We start from the raw sequence: 25,206 nt of genomic DNA on the forward strand, positions 1-25,206 counted from the left end.
CTTAATTGTTATCCAATTGATGTTACTTGACTTAGACTTTGAAACCATAGCTCCTCTTTGAGCTCGGTAGGCTTGTATAACCCTAGTTAATAAAGATAATATATATATATATATATATATATATATATATATATATATACATATAAGTAAAAAACATAGTACAACAAAACACACAAAATGTCAACCATGTGTATATTCTTACATGTCAAACAAATTCTCAAATCTTGCCACATACTTATGTCATTCTCCAATGGATCAAGATAATGAATTATCTCCATTTTAAGATTGATTCCAAGCAACACCCAATGTTGGCTAAAAAAAAATAAAGTGAATCAAAAAATCTAAATTTTTTATAACTTTCAAAATAATTATTGCTAATAAAGTTCTGAATAAAAAAAGTCTTACCCTGTATTGATTGGTGCAAGAACAAACTTATCAAGCACCCCATTATCAACAAAAATACTAACTATTTTTTGCATTCGTTCTTTAACAGGTAATTCATGTGTTGTTAACTGAGGGGATAAGAAGAACACCATATGATCTGGCTTAACAATTGTGTGATACAGGTACCTTATGAAAGAAAAACAATATAATAATGAATTAGTAATATCATAAACGAGCTAATTAAAGTTTAAAATTTAATGATGCAAAGTTTTATGACGTACCCAATATATATAGAAATTGCAGCAGCACCCAGCCATCCATGATCAATAACTTCTCCAATAACTTCTCCATTTACTATTTATTTATGTTCATCAAGTCCAAATATACCTTTCTCCATTTCTATAGGGGGGAGTGACTCTGTCGACTTCAATTTCAAGTGTAAAGAGAGGTAGTTGCACCATTCAGGAAGATTGCGGCGAATTATAGTGCGAGGGGTATGTTGAATAACCATCTTCCCTCGATTTTTTGCTTTTGGTGCAATAGAGTCATTTATATTATTAACCCCTTTCTTTTTAGATATAGTGGAATCCTATAAAGTTACAAATTAAACAAGTTAGCTAATAGGTAAATTATTTCATAAACAATTATGAATTAATATAATTGTGTAAACATACCGCATCAGCAACCTGTAAGAGGTTGATTGGCCATGCCACAAATGTACCTATTGCTTGCCTTATTGTCATTATGTCATCATCCATATTAGGTATTGGCAAGGAGATATCAGGCTCTACAGCAACATCTATACTAACTTTTACATGTCCATTAGGTAGAGATCTCCCATGCAATGTATCACTTTGAATATTATGCAACTTTCCATGGGAAACCAAGCAAAGTAACGGTGATGATACAAATAATTTACAACATGAGACCCCCTACATTATAAAAAAATAATTAAATTATAGAATATTTAAAGTAAGTAAATTTAGAGAGCTATTACGAATTTAAAGTAAGTGAATTACACTAAAATATTGAAGCTAATTAATATGGAGAAATTAATTACCTCAGGAAAGCTATTAGATGGGATTGTGCAACTCCCTTTGCCACTACTGTTACAAGCATCAAGTTTTTTTGTACTATCCGATGAGTCCTTTTGTCTAAGTGACAACATCTCTTTTTCCATTCGTGCCATTCTTGCACTCATGTCTCTTATTTGAGCAATTAATAAATCATGCTCCTGTTGTGTGTGTCGCTTTTTTGGTGGAAAATAGTCTTTGTGAGTGACTCCAAATCCCACACCCCTAACACGACCAGGATACTCTGGGACACATAAAGCTTGAGAAAGAATGTCTGAACGAGCATCAGTTATGTCCTCTGGATGTATACTTTGTGATAACAATTCCTAAAATATATAAATAAATAAAAATCAAGCATATAACCTCGCTATAACACATACCATAACTATTTGTAAGTCATATTTTATTATGAAAATATTTTTCTTACACATTTATCCCATACTTGTTGAACATTTTCATTTTCAATTTCTCCAGCTTTGTTCACACGAGCATTCTTCCACAATTCTTGACGGGGAACACTTGTAACATTTGATCCTGATTTCTTTATCTAATTTTTGTGAAAATAATCATACAAGTTAGAATTCATATTGGAAACTTGTATATTATATATTTGTGTATGTAGTGATTTACCATTTCTTGCTCGAGGCGTGCATACCCCTTACGTGAGGCCCTATAAGGGTACTTATTAGAGTGTGATGCCCTCTCCTTGTTTTTTTTGCTTATTTCCTGTATAAAAAGGTAGTAAATGAGTTATATGTACATATTGTAATCAAAAGATAAAGATACTATATTTGGATATTATACCTGAAAAGATTCATCCATACGTTTTGCAACAAATTTTCTCCAAACATCCTCAGTGATCATGGATGCATACTGCTCAGGAGGTTGAATAGGTGGACTATCTAAATAATTTCCATTCTAATCCTTTAGATAACAATTAGCCAAGTAAGTTCTAAAATTCCTAAGCAATTTACCTGCCACCTTTAGTACATGTTTCTTGTGTGATACATCAACATTAAAAGTTAACTGTCAAAAAAGTAATAATAGAAATAAGTTGGTTAACCATAGAAACTAATTTAAAATAAGTAGATATAATTAGTATATTTTACTTGTATATCCTTCCAAACCATGTTCTTATAGGCACTTAGAGTCGAAACTTTCCAATTATCACATGTTATAGGAATGTTAGATCGAACAATGGACCCGAGATAACTAATGAATATTGTTCCACCAGGTTCAATTGGTTGACCCTTTGCATTCCATGAAACCTAATAAAAAAAAAAAAGCACATATTAATTTTTAAACAAGAAACATAACTAAGATTTCAAAGAAAAAATAAATACATTACATCTATTTTTTTTTCCTTCACTTCTAGCTCGAATGATTTTCTTCAAAAAATAAATTTCCATTGTGTTCTCTTATTATCCAATTGTCATTCCTAGTTGGGTTCAACCTCTTAAGCATGTCTTTATGCCTCTCAACATATGGTTGGACTTCATCGTCATTGTGTAGAACATACAATTGTGCTTGCTCCCAATCTTTCCTTGATATGGTCAATATTGTATTTCCAATAATACCTTCTCCTTCAATTCTCCCATTGTGTCGAGACTTTGGAAGCCCTATTGATTCAGCATTAGAGAGGTAATCAGTACAAAATTCAACAGCTTCTTCAAGTATGTATCGTTCTACAATACAACCCTCTGGTCGACTTCGATTTTTCACATACCCCTTTAATATCTTCATATAACGCTCCATTGGATACATCCATCTCATATAAGCTAGCCCACAATATTGTGTCTCTTTAACTAGGTGAACGGTAAGATGAACCATTATGTCAAAGAATGAAGGTGCAAAATACATCTCAAGCTCACACAAAGTTAAAATAATTTCTCTTTCTAATGCTTGCAATTTTCGAGGGTCAATCACTTTGCTACAAATGGCTCTGAAGAAGTAACACAATTTAGTTATGGTCCATCGCACTTTTTTAGGCAAAATGGAGCGTATACCTATTGGTAGTAAATGCTCCATGAGAACATGACAATCATGAGACTTTAACCCTTTTAGTTTTAAATCCCTCATAGATACCAGGTTCTTAATGTTTGAAGAATACCCCTCTGGAACTTTAACTCCTTCTAGAAACTTACAAAATATAATTTTCTCCTTTCTAGATAGAGTATAAGCTGCTAGAGGTAGATATTGGCGTTTACCTTTCTTTATTGGTCCTAATTCTATTCTAATTCCCATATTGAGTAAGCCTAACTTGGAATTGATGCCATCCTTAGACTTTCCTGGCACATTCAGTAGTGTACCAATCACACTATCACAAACATTTTTTTCAATATGCATCACATCAAGGAAATGTCTTACATATAAGGACTTCCAATATGGCAAATAAAAAAAAATTGACCTTTTCTTCCATCCACTAGTTACTAGATTTGCCGCAAAAGGTTTACCAAATTTATTGGTTATATCCTTAACCTTTTCAAAAACTTTATCACCATACAACAATTCAGGGGCTCTACCTTCTTCTAATCTCCCAATAAACGCTTTTCTCCACCCTCGATAACGATGTTTTGAAGGTAAAAATCTACGGTGGCCAAGAAATACATTTTTCTTACCATGCTCTAGCCACATCCAATTTGTATTACTCCCACATATAGGGCATGCACACTTTCCTTTGATACTATATCCTGATAAATTACCGTATGCTGGAAAATCATTAATAGTTCCAAACAACATTGCCCGTAGTTTAAAATTTTCTTCCTTATACCCATCATACACCTCTACACCTTCATTCCACATATACTTTAAGTCTTCGATCAAAGGAGCCAAGTATATATCTATGTCGTTCCCTGGTTGTTTAGGTCCAGAAATTAACATAGACAACATCATGAACTTCCTTTTCATGCATAACCAAGGGGGTAGGTTGTATATAATCATAACAACAGGCCATGTGCTATGGGAGTTACTTTGTATACCATGCGGATTTATTCCATCAGTAGACAATGCAAGACGTAGGTTTCTTGGTTCTTCCGCAAAATTAGGGTGATCATGGTCAAATTTTGCCCATTGAGGAGAATCTGCAGGATGTCGAAGCTTTCCATCACATATTCTTTCCTCTACATGCCATCTTAAGTTCTTTGCATCTTCTACACTACGATACATGCGCCTGAATCTTGGTATTATAGGAAAGTACCATACCACTTTGGTTGGCACTTTATTTTTCTTATAACGCAAGACATTACTTTTAGGACATTTATCTAGCGATGCGTATTCATTTCGAAAAAGAATGCAATCATTAGGACAAGCATGTATCTTCTGATAACTCATGCCAATGGAGCTTAACATTTTTTTAGCCTCGTACATCCGATTAGGAAGTACATTATCTTTTGGCAACATATCTTTTAAAAGAGTTAGTAATTCTGTGAAACTCTTATCAGACCATCCATTTCTTGCTTTTAATTTGAGTAGCTTTAACACTGCTGATAGTCTTGTGAACTTAGTACAACCATCATATAATGGTGTATTTGCATCACTTGCCAATCTGTCAAACATCTCAGGACAATCATGAAGATCCTCTTCAACAACATTTACAATCTCTTCAACTTGGTCAAACTCATATGTTGTGTCGGGCTCGCTTGGTGCATAATTGACACTATCTTGTAAATCAAGGTCAACATCCATGTTTCTAGTTTCACCATGTTTTGTCCAACATGAATAACTTTTATCAATTCCATTACATACTAAATGTTCTTCCAACACATCCGCATTAACTAACTTTGAATGACAACACTTCAAGCAAGGGCAAATAATTCTACTAGGATCTTTTGCATGCTCAACTGCAAATCTACAAAACTCTTTCACCCCATCTTCATATTCTTTTGACAATCGACTAGCAGACATCCATTTTCGATCCATTTTTTCTTGATCTATCATATTAGTAATTGATAATAGTTACATCAATGTTAACATCTAATGACATAAATGCACGATTTTAAAAAAATTATTGTTTATCTATACTTTTCATACATCAAATAATAAAATAAAAAAGGAAATTCTTTAAAGACTTACCTTAATATTTTAAATCTGTAAAGGCAAAACTTTTAACAAGTACAATAAGTCCTTCAATCTTTTCAATAGTAGTTGTAAGTTCAACAATATCAACCTGTCATAATATAAAATTAAAGTAAAATAATATTATTTATTGATAATTTGATTAAAATATTATAAATCAATTTATAAATAATTATATATAACAGGTAAAAATTAAATTAATGAGAAGTATAAAGAATTCCTATAAAGTGTTATATTTTTTTAGCAAAGAAGAAAAAAAAGAAAAGCTAAGTAGCTAGACAGGGTCTCAACACTATGCATAGTTCGAGAAACAAATCATTCAAACTATATGCAAGCAGGTGGCACTTCCTAAATGTTCTAATTTAAGAGAATTTAGCAAGCTTGACGGCCTTAGCTTTGGACCTTAGCTGATAATCAGCAAAAGTTTGTTTGGGCTTGCCCAGGGGGTGCTCTCAATTTCTGTTGCTGTCTCAACACTACTCGTGACGTTTTATTATATCATTAATTATAATAAAACTAAAAAAATTAAGTTAAGAAAAAGAGAAATTCTATTATTTTTTTAACTAATAAAAAATTAATTTATAATTTTATATATATATAAATAATCTGGCACCCCTAAAAAAAATTTTCAAGTTCCGTCACTGGTCTCAGCAGAGTTATTTTGGCGAGCCAGAAATGCAGCCTCAGCCTCTCTAGCTTTGAACCAGAGCACATTAGCAGCTTCTAAATCAGCTGGACTTCTTCTTGCAGCGTCAAAAGCTTGTGTAGCCTTGAGCCAATCAGCCTTAAGTGTGTCCACCTCAGCTGCACCATTCCGCTTGCTAGTCACAACTGAAATAGTAGCAGCTGCTCCCTTTTGCGGCACCTCAATTGCACCAATTGCGTCATCATTATCATCCGAACCAGACTAACTTTGATCAGTAGATATGTCTTCCAAAGACAGCATTCCTTCAAGTGAATTATCACTCTTGCTGTTGTCCTTATTTGCTGTCACATGAGCTGCCAAAACTAGCTGTTTTTCCCCAGCTGTTGCAGAATTTGGATTAATAATAGCAGCTGATTTAGCTGCACATTAAACCAAATTAACGCCAATTTGTTGAAGCTGGTTAAGCTGCTGCGTGGCTTTACTTAAGGTGCCACTTAGATGATCAACCAACGGTGCTGTAGCAGCCTTATTTTGCTGCACCTTGGTCGAAATTGGTGCAGCCCTTGGAGCGATAAATGGTGCGTCCATTGTAACAGTTTGCGCTGCCATTTCAACAGCTGGATCAGCACGCACATGAGGCATCAAGGTGTCAATAATGGGCGAGGCATCAAACGGTGCAGCAACTTCAAAATGTACAGATAGAGCAGTTTCAAGCGGTGCAATTGCAGTAGGTGCAGGCGGTGTAAGTGCAGACGTGTAAGGAAAAAAACTGCTATGAAATAACTTTGTTATTGCTTTTCACTATCTTCACACAAGTGCCAAGTATGTTATCATACTCATGACATTAAAATCCGAGACATTCTTTTGTGGGAATTTTTTTATCCACTTTTAGTTTTTATTCTCATAACATAAATAAGAGAAGAAAGAGTTGCTTGGCAAGTCAAGTAGTACGCCCGGTTCACCAGGTTCTACCACTGCAGGGCCCAGTTGCCTTTCTCCCATTACTAAAGTCGTCCAAGGGCCAGGATCCCAGGCTTTTTATATTGTTATTTGGTCTGTTTGAGAAGAAATAAAATAACTAAAAAAGAAGGATGCCTAGTTGCGCATCTAGTAGCAAGGGGGTGTCGCGGAAGCTCCGTTTGGGTCCTGGGCGATGGACCTGGCGAAATAGGAAGCAAGAGATCACGAAACAATGCGTCGACTCTTTCCTTCCTGTTGATCTTGCAAGAAGGGGTTGTGACAGAATTGATTTCCCTAGAATGTGCTCTTGAATGGAGGCTTTTACTTTTATCATTTTCATTTCTCTATGAATAAAGATTCGTATAATTACTATAATTAATCATCCAATTCAGGTAAACTATGCTACTATTCTAGCAAAGTGTTGGTCTTCAAGAAGAGAAGATACAGAATCAGGTTCATTTTTTCTACCACTATATGATTTAATAGAGAAGTACTTACCATTAATTCTAGAGATAGTGGAGCCAGGGACTAAGGTCAGAGTTTTGGACTATGGTTCAACAGTGGAACTTGTTCCCCAAGGAACAAACATGGTTTCAGGAATAGAACATGGCTATAGTTTCCATGTTGTTGGTTATGGATTTAGGAAATTTGACAAACTCATGGACGCCACAAAATACAATCTCATTGACCCTCAACTTCCAAATACAGTGCCATTGCCTAACTGTTCTTCATGCTAATTCTTTTTTATCTAAGTTTCCTTTGACAATTGATTCTGCTCTTTATACTAGGAGTTTGGTTCATGCACTTCCCCTGAACCGTCACCTCTCAGGGGGCATGGGAACACTTTCCATTGTGAAGAATCATAAGGGTTTGGAAAGAAAATTGCTACCTCCACCATATTGGAGATGCTAACTTGGAGGTTGGAGAAAATTTTGGATTGTAGTATAAATGCATGGTTTTGAAAAAAAATTTGTTATAATATTTCATAATCTTATTATGAGTGGTGTTGTAAAAATAGTAAAATAAGGACACTGATTACAAAATTCAAAATACAATATATATTAGGCAATTCACACACTCAACCAATATTTTGTAATTGTAAAATTCATTTTCAAGCATATTAGATAATTTTGTTTAATTACTAAAATTTTAAAACAACACAAATCATCATACATCATTCACAACAAAAGATAAAAATAGTAAATATAAAAATAAAAAATAAATGCAATGACTAAAAGAAGGTAATCACATATATGAGAACTCACCTTTTTTTTTCTTTTCTTATAAGAAGAAAAGAAATTAACTTTTCAAGGATGAATCTTGAAAAAAATGGATGTCGCAGTTGTCGTAGTGCTTTCTTCTATTGATCAAAGAAAAAGTAAAAGAAAAGGAATTTAATATTTGTTTCTTGAATCAAAGTTAAACATTAATTGAAAAAAATATTCAATAAAGAACAAAAAAAAGAAATACCTAATAATAAAAATCTGGAAGGAATACGAGTTAATAGCGTCGCAGTTGTCGTAGTCGCAGTTGTGCTTTCTTCTATTGATCAAAGAAAAAGTAAAAGAAAAGGAATTTAATATTTGTTTCTTGAATCAAAGTTAAACAATTGAAAAAAATATTCAGAACAAAAAAAAGAAATACCTAAGTATAAAAATCTGGAATACGAGTTAATAGCGGAGGTAGCTTGACACTTTACGAACAAGGATATAAATGTTGTGAATGATGGTAATGGAAGATTTCAAAGGATGACTAAGGAGCGGGAGTGATAAGGAGCGGGAGTGATAGAATACTAAATGTTAACGTGGGTGTGAAGGAAAACAAAGAACCGTGGGTTATGAGGACAGTGAATACACAAAACCCACAAATGCATGAAGTGAATCGGCCCATTAAACAAAAGACCAATTCTATTTTTTTAATAAGCATTTTGCAATTTTTTTTCTAAAAATATTATTTTTCAATGAGTGCCATAATAATTTTTTTAAAAAAATAGTTAATTTATAAAATTTTATAAATCTGTTTATTTATATTATTTAAAAAGTACTTTTTTAGAAAAGTTCTATAATATATTTTTTTATAAACCAATAGAAAACGTTTTTTTAATAAATACTTCGCAGTTATTTTTTTAAAAAATGTTATTTTTCAATGAGTGCCATAATAATTTTTTAAAAAAATAATCAATTCATAAAATTTTATAAATGGCACTTTTATTTACACGCGTTGTCTATTTATTTTCTTTTAGAAAGCACTTTTTTAGAAAAGTACTATAACATTATTTTTTATAAATAAAATAATATAAAGATAGCATTTTTTTATTAAGCGCTCTCTATATAAAACCTTATTATAGCTCTTATTTAATTAAGCGCTCTTTTAACATTTCATGTTTTAAAACACAACACTTATTAATTAAGCGCTAACTAAATAGTGTTATCTATTACCACTTTTAGAAAGCACTTTTTAATAAAAGCACTATAACCTTTTTTTTATAAAAATAACACAAAGATAGCATTTTTTTTATTAAGCGCTTTCTATATAAAACTATATTATAGCGCTTATTTAATTAAGCACTTTTTTAAAGTTTCATGTTTTAAAACATAGCACTTATTAATTAAGCGCTATCTAAATAGTGCTATCTATTGCCACTTTTAGAAATTACTTTTTAATAAAAGCGCTATAACATATTTTTTTATAAATAAAATAATACAAAGATAGCATTTTTTTTATTAAGCGCTCTCTATATAAAACTATATAATAGCGCTTATTTAATTAAGCGCTTTTTTAACATTTCATGTTTTAAAACACAACACTTATTAATTAAGCACTATCTCAATAGTGTTATCTATTGCCACTTTTAGAAAGCACTTTTTAATAAAAGCGCTATAACATATTTTTTTATAAATAAAATAACATAAAGATAGCATTTTTTTTATTAAGCGCTCTCTATATAAAACTATATTATAGCGCTTATTTAATTAAGCGCCTTTTTAACGTTTCATGTTTTAAAACACAACACTTATTAATTAAGCGCTATCTAAATAGTGCTATCTATTGCCACTTCTGGTGTAGTGCCTTGAACTTTTGTGTGAATTTTTTTTAAGGTTTGCTTGCTGTCCAGTGGTTGGAAAAAATACTTTTAAATACTCAAATTCATAGCACAAATTTTGTTTTGGTTTTTGTAATCAATTCTAGAGCCATTCCTAGGATTATTCTTTTGTGTGCTAGCTTTTGAAATTAACCTTTAATTGTTGCTTTGTGTCTTCTTGGCTCTCTTTGTTTTGTCACATTAATTCCTATAAGAGTGTAGCCTATTCTAATTGTGTTTTTCAGTTTTAATTTCTTGGCCTCTACTCTCTCTTGATTGATTGTTAAGCCTTGGTGAGATATAAATCTTTTTCAAGCCATTACACTTGGAAGGAAGAGTTAATTGAGGCACATTGGATTAATCTCAAAGGGGTCAACACTTGAAGAAGATTGAGGTACAAATTACTTGAGTGAAACAACTTGGAAAGGCTCACTTGTTTGTTCCTTTTTTCAGCCAAGACTTGTTTTTAATTTTAGGTCAAATTGGAGACGGATTTTTTGAAGGAAATTAGAGACGGATTTGGAAGGTTGTGACGGATTTGTGGAGTTCCTCATTTTAAAAAATTTTGGTCACTAAACTTGTTGCAAAAGTTGTTCCAAATTCAGCCCTCAAGACATTTGAAGAGACTCTCCAATTTCTTTTGATTTGTATTAATTTCTTGTTGTAATTCCTTAACCCTACCATTGGGTTAATTTTTAACTCTCTTTTGTTGAAAACAAACTTACATTTAGGAGTGGTTGTTTGGGAAAACTTTTGATTAAGTCTCACCACTTCCTAAATAGTCTTAAATAAAGATTCCTAGATACGTTTAGTACTTGTGGAAGGGTCCCCAAAGGCTTCAAGTGCCATTTGGGCTTCCACTAGGATACGCCTAGTTTACTTGCTCTCATAATATGTTTAGGACTTGTGGAAGTGTCCCAAAAGGCTTCAAGTGTCACTTGGACTTCCACCCTACGACCCTACGACTAGTATATGCTTTACTTGCTTTCCTTAAACTTGTTTTAATTTCTAAGTTCGTTTAGAAGGCTTCCTTTGCCTACTAGGGGTTGCGTGCACACACACACAACTATTTGACTTGTTTGTGTGAATAAATTGTTTTGTGAGAAAAGTATAAGGGGGTTTAGTAATTTCCACTTGAAAAGGCTTGGTTATTAAGTGGCTCCTTGTAGCTCACCTCCCTTGATAGTGCAACTTGTATACTTAGACCTCCAAGTACTTAGTCTCACACTTAAAAGAGAAAACCTTTTGTGAAAATCTTTATCACTCAATTTGCAAAATTCTTTAAGATTTGTGAAAACCTTTCCCTTGCAAAAATGAGTGATCATTCTCATGAAAGTAGTGTGCATGGTCATCATTCTCCTAAGAGTCATAGAAGTACTAAAAATGAACTTAGAGAACTTAGGAAATATATTAGAAGAAAAGACATAGAAAATGAAAAAAAAATAATGAGACTATAAGAGAGTTGTTAAGTAAGCTTGTGGTGGGGGGTGAGACTAGCAAACCCCATGCCAATGAGGGTCATGGGCCTTCTAAGCCCAAAAGACATGATGGTGAAGGGCCTTCTAGGTCCCGTAGGCATAAACATGAAGAAGAACCATCTAGGTCCAATAGTCACCATTCACACACGCACTCATCCTCAAGTGAAGGGTTTTATAGTAGTCACCATGATGATGGCTACTATCAAAGACCCCCTAGACAACATAGTCCTAGGCATGAAACAACCTCTTCTAGAGAACCTAGGTTTGACCTTCCTCCCTTCTATGGAAAAGACAATGTGGATGATTATCTAGATTGGGAGATGAAGGTTGAACAACTCTTCACTTGCCACAATGTAAGTGAAGAGATAAGGGTTCCTATGGCTACCCTTAGTTTTCAAGGGAGTGCCATGCATTGGTGGACTTCCCTAATGAGAGAAAAACAAATTATGAGAGAGCCCTCCATTAAATATTGGAATGAACTTAGGAGTGCCTTAAGGAGAAGGCACATTCCTCCTTATTTTGAGAGGGAGTTCATGGACAAGCTCCAAAGATTCCAACAAAGGAACCTTAGTGTGGAGGAATATAGGCAACAAATGGAGTTTCTTATGCTAAGGGCTGGAATTAGGGAAGAAGAGAAAACCACCATTGCTAGGTTCCAAAGTGGTCTTAACCTAGAAATTAGGGACAAGGTTGAACTACTACCCTATAGAGACCTTAATGAATTAGTTCAACTTTGTGTGAGAGTAGAACAACAAATTAGGAGAAAGCCTACCCTTATGAAGGAATCTACCTTATACCCTAGAAAGGACTTCAAGAAGGAGGGTCAACCCTCCTATTCAAAAGAAAGGCCACTAAAAGAAAAAGAAAAAGAAAAACCTTCCAATGAAACTAGGACTAGTTCTATAAAGTGCTTTAAGTGCTTAGGGAGGGGACACATAGCTTCCCAATGCCCCACAAAAAAGACCATGATCATTAGGGGCAATGAGATCCTGAGTGAGGAAAGCACTTCATCTTCTTCATCCTCGTCAAATGAAGAAGATGAAAGCCTTAGTTCTAGTGCGGAAGCACCATGTGAAGGTGACCTATTCATTGCTCAAAGGTTACTTACCAACCAACCCAATGATCAAGACCAATCACAAAGAGAGAACCTTTTCCATTCTAGATGCAAAATTTTTAAGAAAACTTGTTCTCTCATTGTTGATAGTGGTTCTTGTAATAACTGTGTAAGCCAAAGGTTGGTTGATAAGTTTAACCGTACTACTATAGCCCATCCTAAATCTTATAAACTTCAATGGCTTAATGAGGATGAACCTATAGAAGTTAAGGATCAAGTAAATGTTCCTTTCTCCATTGGAAAATATAAAGATGAAATTTTATGTGATATAATTCCGATGGATGCAAGCCACATTTTACTTGGAAGGCTGATGTTGTGTATTTTACTCGTATTTTAGCACTTTAATTCACAAGAATTCATAGCATAATCATGCATATCTTTCATGTTTTTAATAAATTTTTATATCATTTTCCTATTTTATGCTTTTCTTGGTATGTGTTGTGTTTTCTCTGAGCAGGATCAAGATTTAAGAATTAAAGAGGAAATGCTGAGCTACAGGGAAAATCACGGCCGTGATTCTAAATCACGCCCGTGATTCACCAGAGAAAATCACGGCCGTGACTCCCAATCACACCCGTGAACGCCACTGACCCTTCATAGATGTGCTCCAGAGAAGATCACGGTCGTGATTCTCAGTCACGGCCGTGATTCACTTCGCGTCCCAGCTTTTTAAGTTTTATGTTTTATTTTTATTTTATCTTTGTAATTTTTATCTTGGTAGTTTTACCTTTTTACCCTTTTAGGTTATAAATTAGATGAGGTTAGCCTAGAACGGAGATTTTTGTTTCGGAGACACTTTTTTTTAGTTTTTGACACTTGGAGAAGGTTGGGCGCCTGTGCCATCGACTCTAAGGTTTGCTTTTCTTTTATTCTTCTTTTCTTGGAGAACTACTATGAACTCCTGTGAGTAGTTTCCCTTTTTCTGGGATCAGGGCTTAGCCTCTGAGAACCTCTTTATTAATGCATTATTCAGTTTCTTAATTTTATTCCAATTCTTGATCTGTTCTTTTATATTTTATATATGAACTTTAATATTATTGTTTTCATAATAACATTAATTAAGGATGAACTGAGAGGAGAACTTGATTAGAATTATGATAAACAATTAATCTTAATTTTCATAATCATAGATAATTAGGGATGAACTGAGAGGAGAACCTAATTATCGGAACCTAAAGGAACAGACTTGAGTGTTAAATCACGAGAGTTGATTTAAGCTTTCGAGGAGCAATAGATTAACAAAGATCTTAATGGGTTTAATTGAACGTAATTACCACGAGAGTAGAGATTAATTTTAATTAAACACGTCCTCGTAGCCTGAGAAGGTGCAAGGATTAAATTAGGTTAAGACTACCTTCAAGATGGAATAGAATTAATTAATGAAAATAATAATTCAATATTGTTGGAACTCTTTGTGCGAACCCTAGATTCCCGGAAATCTCCTTATCTTATCTTAAAGTTTTATCTTATTCATTAATTGCATTACTATCTCTTTTACCATCAAATCTGATCTTATCATCTCAAAACAAAAATTCAATCTGTTTTAAAATTCAAATTAAAATACTAGTAATTCTAGGTCAAACACGTAGTCCCTGTGATTCGATATTTATTACTTGACGACAACCGTACACTTGCGGTTTTCCATACATCAAGTTTTTGGCGCCGTTGCCGGGGACTACGTCTCTTGATTTAAATTACAATTATTTTAATTCGAATTTTAAAAAAAAAAAAAAAAATTAAATAAATAAATATATATTTTTTTTTAGTGTTTACTTCTCCAATTCAGATTTCACGGGTCACTTTCTTTTTTTTTTTTTGCAGTGCCTTAGGGTTAATGCAAAAGAGATCTCTACGTCTTGGGAAACCAACACCACTTGATCCTGAGATTGAAAGAACTCTCCTGAGAAGGAAAAGAAACCTTTCTAGAGAATTTGACATGGCTGCACAACGAGATAATTTACCGCTTCGGGATTACTCTGCACCCGTAGCTCGTGGGATACCTGGAGGGGAGATGCAAACTGGAGCTACTGTACCAGCTTCTCTGGTGAATATGCTCAAACAGAACACCTTTGGAGGACTACCATCAGAAGATCCTAATGACCACTTAGAGGGGTTCTTGGAAATCTGTGAGACCCAGCAATTTGATGATGAAGTTTCTGATGGAATGCGACTCTGCTTATTCTCACTCACCTTGAGAGATAAGGCAAAGGTGTGGCTAAGAACAGTGCCTAGAGAAAAGATAGCAACTTGGGAATTATATGAAAGAGCTTTTCTAGAGAAATTCTTTCCTCCTTCTAAAACTAAAGAATTGAGGAAGAAAATCACTAATTTCCAACAAGGCACTGGAGAGACTATTTATGAAGCATGGGAGCGGTTCAAAGGATATCTTCAAGCATGCCCACAACATGGCTTCAACCGTTGGCTTACCATCCAATTTTTCTTTGAAGGATTGGACCAACAAAGCACCATGATATTAGACTCAGCAGCTGGAGGATCTTTCATGGGGAAACCTATTAATGACTGCATGATTATTTTGGAAAATGTAGCCTCAAATCACAGCCAATACAGTGAAAGAGAAGTCACAGCAAGGAAAGGAACTCCGGGGCGATATGAAGTGAACAATATTGAGTTACTCTTAGCAAAATTTGATACTCTTAATCAAAGATTAGACAAGATGGAAAAAGCTAAGGTTAATTCAGTGGCTACAAATCAAGTATGTGACCTTTGTAGGGAACAAGGGCACACTGCAGTAGATTGTACCTCAATTTTTACTGGAGAAAAAGAAGATACTACTGAACAGGTGGCAGCTTCTCATAATTTCTATGACACTCCTCGAAGAGAGAAGAGTAATCCATATTCCAACACATACAACCCTGGTTGGAAGAATCATCCTAACTTTTCTTGGAAGAATAACCCAGTTCAAGGAACTAGCAATCAGCAACCTAATTTCCGTCCGTCCAATCACTTCATTAATGGGGAAGGAAATCCAGTACAGACACCCTCAATTCAACAAAGTGTTTCAAGATTAGAAAACCTTATGGAGAATTTTGTCACTAATCAAAAACAGACCAATGATTCAATGGCAAATTCTATTCAAAACCTTGCTGTCAAGGTTGAGAATATTACTCTCCACAACAAGATGCTGGAAAATCAAATTGCACAGTTGATGCCTAGTTCAAACAATTCTCCAGGTAAGTTCCCAGGTAAAACAGTTGCAAACCCAGCTGAAAATGTTAATGTTGTTACTTTAAGGAGTGGGAAGAAATTAGACAGACCTGTGTCTAATCAAAATGATAATATTGAGATTGATGAAGACGTTTCTCCTATGGTTGAAAAACCTGAAAAAGAGAGATTAGAAAAAGAAAAAGTATCTTCATCAAAGCCTCAAACTGTTTATCACCCTCCAATTCCTTTTCCTCAAAGGTTAGCAAGGACTAAACTTGATAGACAATTTGAAAAATTTTTAAATATGATCAAACAAGTGTATGTAAACATTCCATTTGTAGAAGCTCTACAACAGATGCCTACATATGCTAAATTTCTTAAGGATCTTTTAGCTAACCGAAGGAAATTGGATGATAGAGAGACTGTTACATTGATCCATCATAATTTGCCCAAAAAACTTAAGGATCCTGGTAGTTTCTCTATACCTTGTCTCATTGGAAATCTAAGGTTTGAAAAAGCCTTATGTGACCTTGGGGCAAGTATCAGTTTAATGCCTTTATCAATTTGCAAGAAATTAGATATGGGAGAATTAAAGCCTACAGCAATGTCAATCCAGTTAGCAGATAGATCTATAAAATATCCCATAGGAATTTTAGAAGATGTTCCAGTTAAGATAGGTAAATTTTTAATTCCGGGAGATTTTGTTGTTTTAGAAATGGAAGAGGACAAACAAATACCAATCATACTAGGTAGACCATTTTTGGCTACAGCAGGCGTGATAGTAGATGTCAAACATGGAAAATTGTCCTTATCCATTAATGATGAAACAATGGAATTTAATATTGCTAAATCTGTTAGACAACCTTCTCTTGAAAATATTTGCTGCAGGGTTGATATATTGCCTAAAGACATGGAGGAAGAAGTCATGAGATCTATTTTGAGGGATCCCTTGGAGAATTTTCTAGTTGGAGGAAAGCACATAGATATTGAGGGGATTCAACCTAATTATGCTTGCTTGATCGATTCAAGTCCCCCGTGTAAAGAAAAAGATCCTCTAGTAGAAAGTCTTCTTGAGTCTTCAACAGATTGGCAAGAAGAAAACTCTCCAAAGTTAGAACTTAAACCACTTCCTTCATCTTTAAGGTATGAGTTTTTGGGGGCTAATTCCACTTATCCAGTCATAGTAAATTCAGCTTTAAATGAAAAAGAAACTGAAAAACTTCTCAATGAGTTGAGAAAATTTAGAAAAGTTATTGGATATACTATGGCTGATATAAAGGGAATTAGTTCTTCATTTTGTATGCATCGCATCTTCTTGGAGGAAGGATCCAAACCTTCTGTTGAAGCTCAAAGAAGACTAAATCCCAAGATGAAAGAAGAGGTAAAGAAAGAAATTTTGAAATTATTGGATGCTAAGGTAATTTATGCTATATCTGATAGTCCTTGGGTAAGTCCAGTTCATGTGGTTCCTAAGAAAGGTGGGATGACAGTAGTTAAAAATGATAATAATGAATTAATTCCCACAAGAACTGTGACTGGGTGGCGTATGTGTGTTGATTATAGAAAATTAAATAATGCCACTAGAAAGGATCACTTTCCCTTACCTTTTATTGATCAAATGCTTGAAAGGTTAGCAATGCATTCATACTTTTGTTATTTGGACGGATACTCCGGTTTTCATCAAATCCCTTTTCATCCATTAGACCAAGAGAAAACTACTTTTACATGTCCCTATGGTACTTTTGCTTATAGGAGAATGCCTTTTGGCCTATGTAATGCACCTGCTACCTTTCAAAGATGTATGACTGCAATCTTTAGTGATTTATTAGAAAAAGAGATGGAAGTTTTCATGGATGACTTTTCAGTTTATGGTATTTCCTTTGATGACTGTCTATTAAATCTAACTAAAGTATTGCAGCGTTGCTCTGAAGTGAATTTAGTCTTAAATTGGGAAAAATGTCATTTTATGGTACAAGAAGGAATTGTCTTAGGACACCTAATATCTGGGAGAGGAATTGAGGTAGATAGAGCAAAAATAGAAGTAATTGATAAATTGCCTCTTCCAATTGATGTTAAAGGTGTTAGAAGTTTCTTAGGGCATGCCGGTTTCTACCGAAGGTTTATTAAAGATTTTTCAAAAATCTCTAAACCATTATCTAATCTACTTGTGAAAGAGGTACCTTTTAACTTTGATGTTTCTTGTAAGAATGCATTCTACAGGTTGAAAGAAGCTCTCACTACAGCTCCTATTCTGCAAACTCCTGACTGGAGCCTTCCTTTTGAAATCATGTGTGATGCAAGTGACTATGCTATAGGAGCTGTATTGGGACAAAGAAAGGACAAGAAGGTTCATGCTATATACTATGCCAGCAAGACTCTTGATGAAGCCCAAGCCAATTATGCAACAACAGAAAAAGAATTGTTAGCAGTCGTCTATGCTTTTGAAAAGTTCAGATCTTATCTTGTGGGGTCTGTCGCCACCGGCCCGAAACGGGCTTTCGGCATTCGCGAAGGATGGTTGGACTCTTTTATTTGTTTAAAAATATGGATTGCTAGAATGACTTATTCTCAAACTGAGACCTTGTCAAACGAGCAATTTTATTAAAAGGCTCACCAATCTATGTTAATCCCAAGCGGGACCCTCTATGGATTAGTGGTTTTCGCAAAAGGTAGGGTTCTTGGAGTCGCCACCAATGTTTTACTCAAAACATTGGAAAAAGATTTAAGGCAATTGATTTTATAAATCAACCTTGGCCATTACAACCAGAGTTGGGTAAGGGAGTCGGTTACGTGCGGGGAAGGTGTTAGCACCCCACAACGCCCCTTTCGGGTTCCCTATGACGGATTATTTATTAAATAATAGCGTAAAATTACTAAATTACCCCTATTTATTATAAACGATTATATATTAAATATCTACATGATGACGAATTTAAATATGCAACAATCAGAAAGCGGTAAAAGAAGGGATTTTTAGAGAAGAAACCTCTTGAAGCGTGCTTTTTATATATCAATGAAGTTTAGGAGGCTTTTTGGCGCTCCCTCCCTCTACAAGCTCGCTCGCTCCTTCCTAAAAAATAATTTTTACTATGGAAATCCAAAAGATTTCCCTTCGACTAAGTTCGAGACTCAAGCAAATGGCTCGTGACTCAAGAACTTCGTCGGATCGACTCCCAGAGAGATTTCTAGGGCAGAACACTGCTCAAAAACCCCAGAATACTCAAGGAGGGAGTCAAAATTGTGTGTGAAAGTGTGAAATGACGTCCCATTGACGTCATATTTATAGGGAAGAGGCTCAATACGGTTTCTGGGGGTCAATACGGTCCGTATTGAAGTTTTGAACTACAATACGGCCGTATTGAATTCAATACGGCCGTATTGAAGTTCAAAAACCTCAATACGGCCGTATTGAAGTTCAGTGCAGCCGTATTGAAGTTCAGTGCAGCCGTATTGAATTCAATGCAGCCGTATTGAAGTTCAGAAACTTCAATACGGCCGTATTGAGTTCAGTGCGGCCGTATTGAAGTTCAAAATGTTCAATACGGCCGTACTGAACCTCTGGGAGGCCGTATTGGGCTTCATTCCTCCCACTTTTCTTATTTTAGCTATCCTAAGACCTCTAGACCTATAGAGAACCCTCCTTGGGCCTTCTGGAAGTCCTTCTGGCTGATCTTCCTTCAGTCTTCGAGAGTCTTCAAGCTTTATTTCCGACCCGGACAATTTTAGGGGTCTACAGCTGCCCCCCCTTTACTTAGTCAAACGGCCTTTTAGTGTACCGGTTGATAAGTAAAGGAGTTGACCCAATTGTCCGGGGAATAAGGCCATCCTTCCGACTTGTAGTGTCTTCCGGTGGAAAATTGCTGAGTAGCCTCTCCAGGTTGAGTTTGCCCTCTCCAGGGTGAGTATTAGTCGTCGCCTCTCCAGGCTCATTGCATACCTCGGTGCTCTGGACATCTGGGTAGCTGAGTATTGCCTCTCCAGGCTTGTGCATACCTCGGTGCTCTGGACATCTGGGTAGCTGAGTATTGCCTCTCCAGGCTTGTGCATACCTCGGTGCTCTGGACATCTGGGTAGCTGAGTATTGCCTCTCCAGGCTTGTGCATACCTCGGTGCTCTGGACATCTGGGTAGCTAAGTATTGCCTCTCCAGGCTTTGTGCATACCTCGGTGCTCTGGACATCTGGGTAGCTAAGTATTGCCTCTCCAGGCTTTGTGCATACCTCGGTGCTCTGGACATCTGGGTAGCTGAGTATGCCCTCTCCAAGGATTGTGCATACCTCGGTGCTCTGGACATCTGGGTAGCATGAGTTTACCCTCTCCAGGGATTTGTGACAGTTTTGTCTCCACAGTCCACGATGTTGCTTTGACGGTTGTTTTTGATTTTGGTGCCGCTGAGGGCTGGATAACGTAGGGATCCGTCTAGGGGATGTGCAGTTACTCATAGGTTCTTGTGTCCCAATTTTGCATTGCGTAATTGGTGCCCATTGAGGAATTTCTGTTTCCTTGGGGTGTAGACACAAAGATGCTCTTTCTGAGATGAGCGGTGCCTTATGGTTGGCTGACGTCCTTTTGACGGTGGTGGAGTATCCCGGTTATCCTTATTCGGGCGACTCTTTTTGTTTTTCTGGTTTTGTTGCCTCTGTGTAGGCTATTATCCGCTGGGGATTTTGTCATTGGTTTTGATTAGCCTCTTCTGTTAGGCATATCATCTTGATGTTCAATGATTGGCTGAAAAGCCAAATTCCGCTTGGGGAATTGTTATTGATCTTTTGGATTTTTTTCTTTTTTGAAAGAGTGCCTCTGAGTAGGCGAATTATCTTGATGTTTGGTGTTCGGCTGAGTGCCGGATTCCACTTGGGGAATGATTATTGATCTTTTGATTTTTTTTTCTTTTTGTAGGAATGCCTCTTGAGTAGGCGACTGGGGATTTGAAGTTCTTATGTATCCCAGAGTATTATTTAGAAAGCCTCTTCAGGCTTAGCTTCACTCTTCGTTTGAGTTGGAAAGCTACCTTCCACTGAGGAAGTTTAAGTCCTTCTTGGATATTCTGTTTAGATGATCAAGCCTCCCTTGGGGAATTTTGCTAATCTTGGTTTGATAGCTTTCACTGGGAAATTCGGCCCGTGAGTGGAAGCTGAGATATCTCTGGGGAGTATTATTTCTGCGAGCCTCTCCAGGCTCATTTATTCTGAGAGAGTATTATTTCGGCGAGCCTCTCCAGGCTCAATTATTCTGAGAGAGTATTATTTCGGCGAGCCTCTCCAGGCTCAGTTATTCTGAGAGTATTATTTCGGCAAGCCTCTCCAGGCTCAGTTATTTTGTATGAGTATTATTTCGGCAAGCCTCTCCAGGCTCAGTTATTCTGAGAGAGTATTATTTCGGCAAGCCTCTCCAGGCTCAATTATTCTGATGGGGGAGTATTATTTCGGCGAGCCTCTCCAGGCTCAATTATTCTGTATGATGAATTGGTTTTTTGTTCAGCCCGAGAATGCGAGCTGAGACGTCTTTTGGAGAGTATTATTTTGGCAAGCCTCTCCAGGCTCAGTTATTCTGTATAATTTGTTGGATTTTCTGTATTTTGCCTTTTTGTTGATTTTGGCTTTTTCTGTATTTTTGCCTTTTTTGGCTTTTTCTGTGTTTTTGCCTTTTTTGTTGATTTCGGCTTTTTCTGTATTTTTTGTTGATTTTGGCTTTTTCTGTATTTTTGCCTTTTTTGTTGGTTTTGGCTTTTGTTGACTGCTGTCATACACAAGCAATTTTCTATTTTTTCTATTTTATGCAATTGCCTCATGATAAGGTCTTTGAATGTGCAACTAATGTGTGTGATGCACAAATGCAAGTTTTATTATTTAATGTTTTTAGAAAAATGAATGGCTCTCCCTATCCTCCTTTTCTTGGAGGAATTTCTGTCATCGACGTGAGGGAATATTTTTGTGAGCCTTTTATGCAGGAGATTATGGATTTTATAGGAACCCCTCCAATTTTCTTTATTGACCGATTATTAAGGAATTTCATACAATTTTTTAGAAATACCAATTTTAGAGGCATAATCACATGGTCAAGAGAGAAGAGAAAATGAATAGATATTTTATTGATATTCACAAGTGTTTTTACAGAAAGATATACATAAGGATTTTCTGAAGAATGGCTGGCCAGGGTAGGCTATATACATTGGGCTTAACAATTATATCTGTAATTGTTGCTCTTTACATTCCCCTAGTTGCTTCGGGTGAGATGCCTGAGCCAGGAGCGTAGATGCTGCAAGACGCTAGCTTCTAGAAGATAATCACTTGAACCGCCTTTCGGTTTTCGATTCAAGTGACCGTCGCTTGCTTTGCTTTTACATCTTATTCTTTTGCCCCTAACTTTTGCCTAGGACGTGTCTTAGCGGGGATAATTTCGCCTTTGTTTTGCCTAGTACCCTTGTACTGGCGGGCTTTTTATTTTGCCCTAACTTTTGCCTAGGACGCCCTTTTTGGGTTTTCATCCTAGCGGGCCTATGCAAGCAACGTCTTCAAGCATAGTACTTCTTTACCACGTCATCGTTGACTGGGTATCGAAGTTCTTTTCCATCCATGTCTGTGAGGATCAATGCTCCTCCTGAGAAGGCTCGTTTTACCACATATGGTCCTCCGTGATTCGGGGCCCACTTTCCGGTTTTGTCCTTTCGAGTTGGTAGCAATTTCTTCATTACCAACTCTCCCTCATGGTAGACTCGAGGGTGGACTTTCTTGTCAAAAGCCTTTTTGATTTTCCTTTGATAGGCTTGACCATGGCATATGGCGTTCAGCCGTTTTTCTTCAATGAGGTTCAACTGGTCATACCGGCTTTGAACCCATTCTGCTTCGGAAAGTTTTGCTTCCATGATTACCCTTAGGGAAGGTATTTCGACTTCGATGGGTAGAACTGCCTCCATCCCATAAACGAGGGAGAATGGAGTAGCTCCTGTAGATGTATGTATTGAAGTCCTATAGCCATGAGGAGCGAAGGGTAACATCTCGCGCCAGTCTTTAAATGAGACAACCATCTTTTGCACTATTTTCTTGATGTTCTTATTGGTTGCCTCGACTGCCCCATTCATCTTCGGCCGATATGGGGAAGAGTTATGGTGTTGGATCTTGAATTCTTGGCACAGTTCTTCCCCCATTTTATTATTCAGATTAGATCCATTTTCAGTGATGATTTATTTCTCCGTGCTTCCACTAGATTATCCTAAAATCTTTTGGGACAAGAGAGAAAAGAAAAGAAAGATATTTTTGTTCTGAAGTTTGTGTTTTAGAGGGGATTTATTTTTCAAAAATGGTTTTTATAAGAATGGATGGCCGAGGTAGGCTTATGTGTTTAGGCTTGTTTGATTAAACACTTATGAAGTTAAGCAATCGTGTTGTGATTCGACAACTTGGATAGATTCCCTTGAACCTTTCTTTTTGAATTCGGTTCGTGGTACCATCATGGATTTATTTTTGTTTTTTGATTGTCCTTATTTTTGCCTAAAACACCCTTTTGTGGCGTTTTAGCGGACCTTTGTTTTTGTTTATTTTTGTAACCCTAACTTTTGCCTAGGTTACCCTTTCGTGGGATTCCTAGCGGGTCTTTTGCTCTTATTTTTGCGCAGTCCCCTTTTTGATTTTCCTGCCGAGCTTCTTTTATTTTGAAAGATTTCTTTTTACCCATGATGGCACTTGTCAAGGCCAAGGGAAGGTGCTCCAAGTCGTCATACACACCTCCACATGAAAATGATGTGGGTTTATTATTATTAAGATGATTTTAACCTCATTCATGTTTATTCAAACAGGGTTAAAAATGACGTGGTTTAGAATTTTATTATAAGCAAGAAAAGAAGCAATGAAGAATGATTTTATTATAATCATAGTGGAAACATGTGTCCTTATTTCATCACTGATATGGGTCCCAATATTGACCTCTTTTATCTCTCGGCCCTGCCCCAAATTTACGGTCTCCAATTTCTCTTGACGAGTTGGAGTAGGCGAGCTTCTCGTTCTAGCAGTCTTTGCAGATCCGGAGAAATGGTCTCCTCATCACTGTCCAACTCAACCCATTCATCCTCAACTTTCGGATCCCGGTCGGAGCGAACAATCACAGACATAATTGTTTTATTGGTTCTGTTTAGGTTTAGAATTTATTAATATTAATGAGAGAAAGAGAGAAAAGAACAAATGAGAGAATAATGTGTGAAAAATGCCTCTTTATTGATATGTATTAAAACTGTACAAAACCCTTATTTATATGAAAGGTCCTCATGATCTCGGGTACTGATCATGAGTCCCAAAAAGAAAAAGAAAATTAAGGAGGGGCCCTATCGTGGCTTGCCCTTCTCTCTACTCCTGCTTTGGCAGAGGGTTCTTGCTCACGTCGGGCGCTGTCGAATCGAAAGTGACCCACCCAGCATCAATAAGGCTTTGGACCTTATATTTGAGAACTCTGCAGTTCTCCGTTGAGTGCCCCGGTGCCCCCGAATGGTATAGACAGTTATCTTGTGGATTGTACCAATCGGGGTAGGGTGGATCCATTTTCTTTGGTGGAACATAAGCTAGAAGACGTGCTTCCACTAGCTTCGGTAGGAGGTCGCTATATGTGGTCGGAAGTTTATCAAACTTCCTCACAGGGTTGTATTGCGACTTTCCTGACTTCGAAGTGGAAGAAGATGAAGAAATATTTACGGCATTGACTCCTCTCTCCTTCTTCTTCCCGTAGGTCTTCTTGGCTTCAAATGATTGGGAAAGCCCAGCTAGCTTCCCACTTATCAGCCCTTGTTCCACTCTTTCGCCAATGGTGATGATGTCCGAGAAGAGTGTCGTTGTGTTCCCTATCATTTTATCGTAATAGGGACCAGTCAACGAGTTGATGAATAAGGACACCGTCTCCTTATCTGACAGCGGGGGCTCTATCTGTGCCGCCAACTCCCTCCATCGTTGGGCGTACGCCTTGAAAGATTCATCATTTTTCTTACTCAAGGCTTGAAGATCTGACCTATCGGGTGTTAGGTCGATGTTGTATTTATAGCGCTTGAGAAAGGCGTCGGCCAACTGCCTCCATGTATGTACTAGATTTCCATCTAGCTGCATATACCAATTGAGCACAGTATCGGCTAAGCTCTCTTGGAAGCAGTGGATCAAGAGCTTTTCATTTGTGGCATATGCAGCCATTTTGCGACAGTACATGGTGAGATGACTCTTAGGGCAAGTCGATCCCACGTATTTTGGGAAATCT

The 25,206-nt window shown here is 36.4% G+C and overlaps 1 protein-coding gene, 1 long non-coding RNA gene and 1 other non-coding gene across 3 annotated transcripts; all 3 read right to left on the minus strand.

Annotated features, from left to right (window-relative positions):
- Positions 1-213: 213 nt before the first annotated feature.
- On the minus strand, positions 214-2,168 carry LOC145954271 (uncharacterized). Its single transcript, XR_014431445.1, has 4 exons — positions 1,059-2,168; positions 666-973; positions 406-570; positions 214-312 (listed from the first exon to the last, which is right to left on the minus strand). It is a non-coding gene; the product is annotated as an uncharacterized LOC145954271 (long non-coding RNA).
- An 87-nt stretch (positions 2,169-2,255) lies between these two features.
- LOC145954928 (uncharacterized) lies at positions 2,256-5,375 on the minus strand. The gene is made up of 4 exons (XM_083069621.1): positions 2,940-5,375; positions 2,585-2,725; positions 2,432-2,483; positions 2,256-2,359 (listed from the first exon to the last, which is right to left on the minus strand). Exons 1-4 carry the CDS (start codon positions 5,373-5,375, stop codon positions 2,256-2,258), a joined length of 2,733 nt encoding a protein of 910 aa, XP_082925747.1.
- Positions 5,376-15,116: 9,741 nt separating this feature from the next.
- Positions 15,117-15,223, minus strand: LOC145955365 (small nucleolar RNA R71). Its single transcript, XR_014431979.1, has one exon. It is a non-coding gene; the product is annotated as a small nucleolar RNA R71 (small nucleolar RNA).
- Between the last annotated feature and the right edge of the window lie 9,983 nt (positions 15,224-25,206).

This window comes from Cajanus cajan, chromosome 2 (assembly GCF_000230855.2).
Source record: "Cajanus cajan strain Asha chromosome 2, NIPB_CcT2T_4, whole genome shotgun sequence".
Classification (NCBI taxonomy): Eukaryota; Viridiplantae; Streptophyta; class Magnoliopsida; order Fabales; family Fabaceae; genus Cajanus; species Cajanus cajan.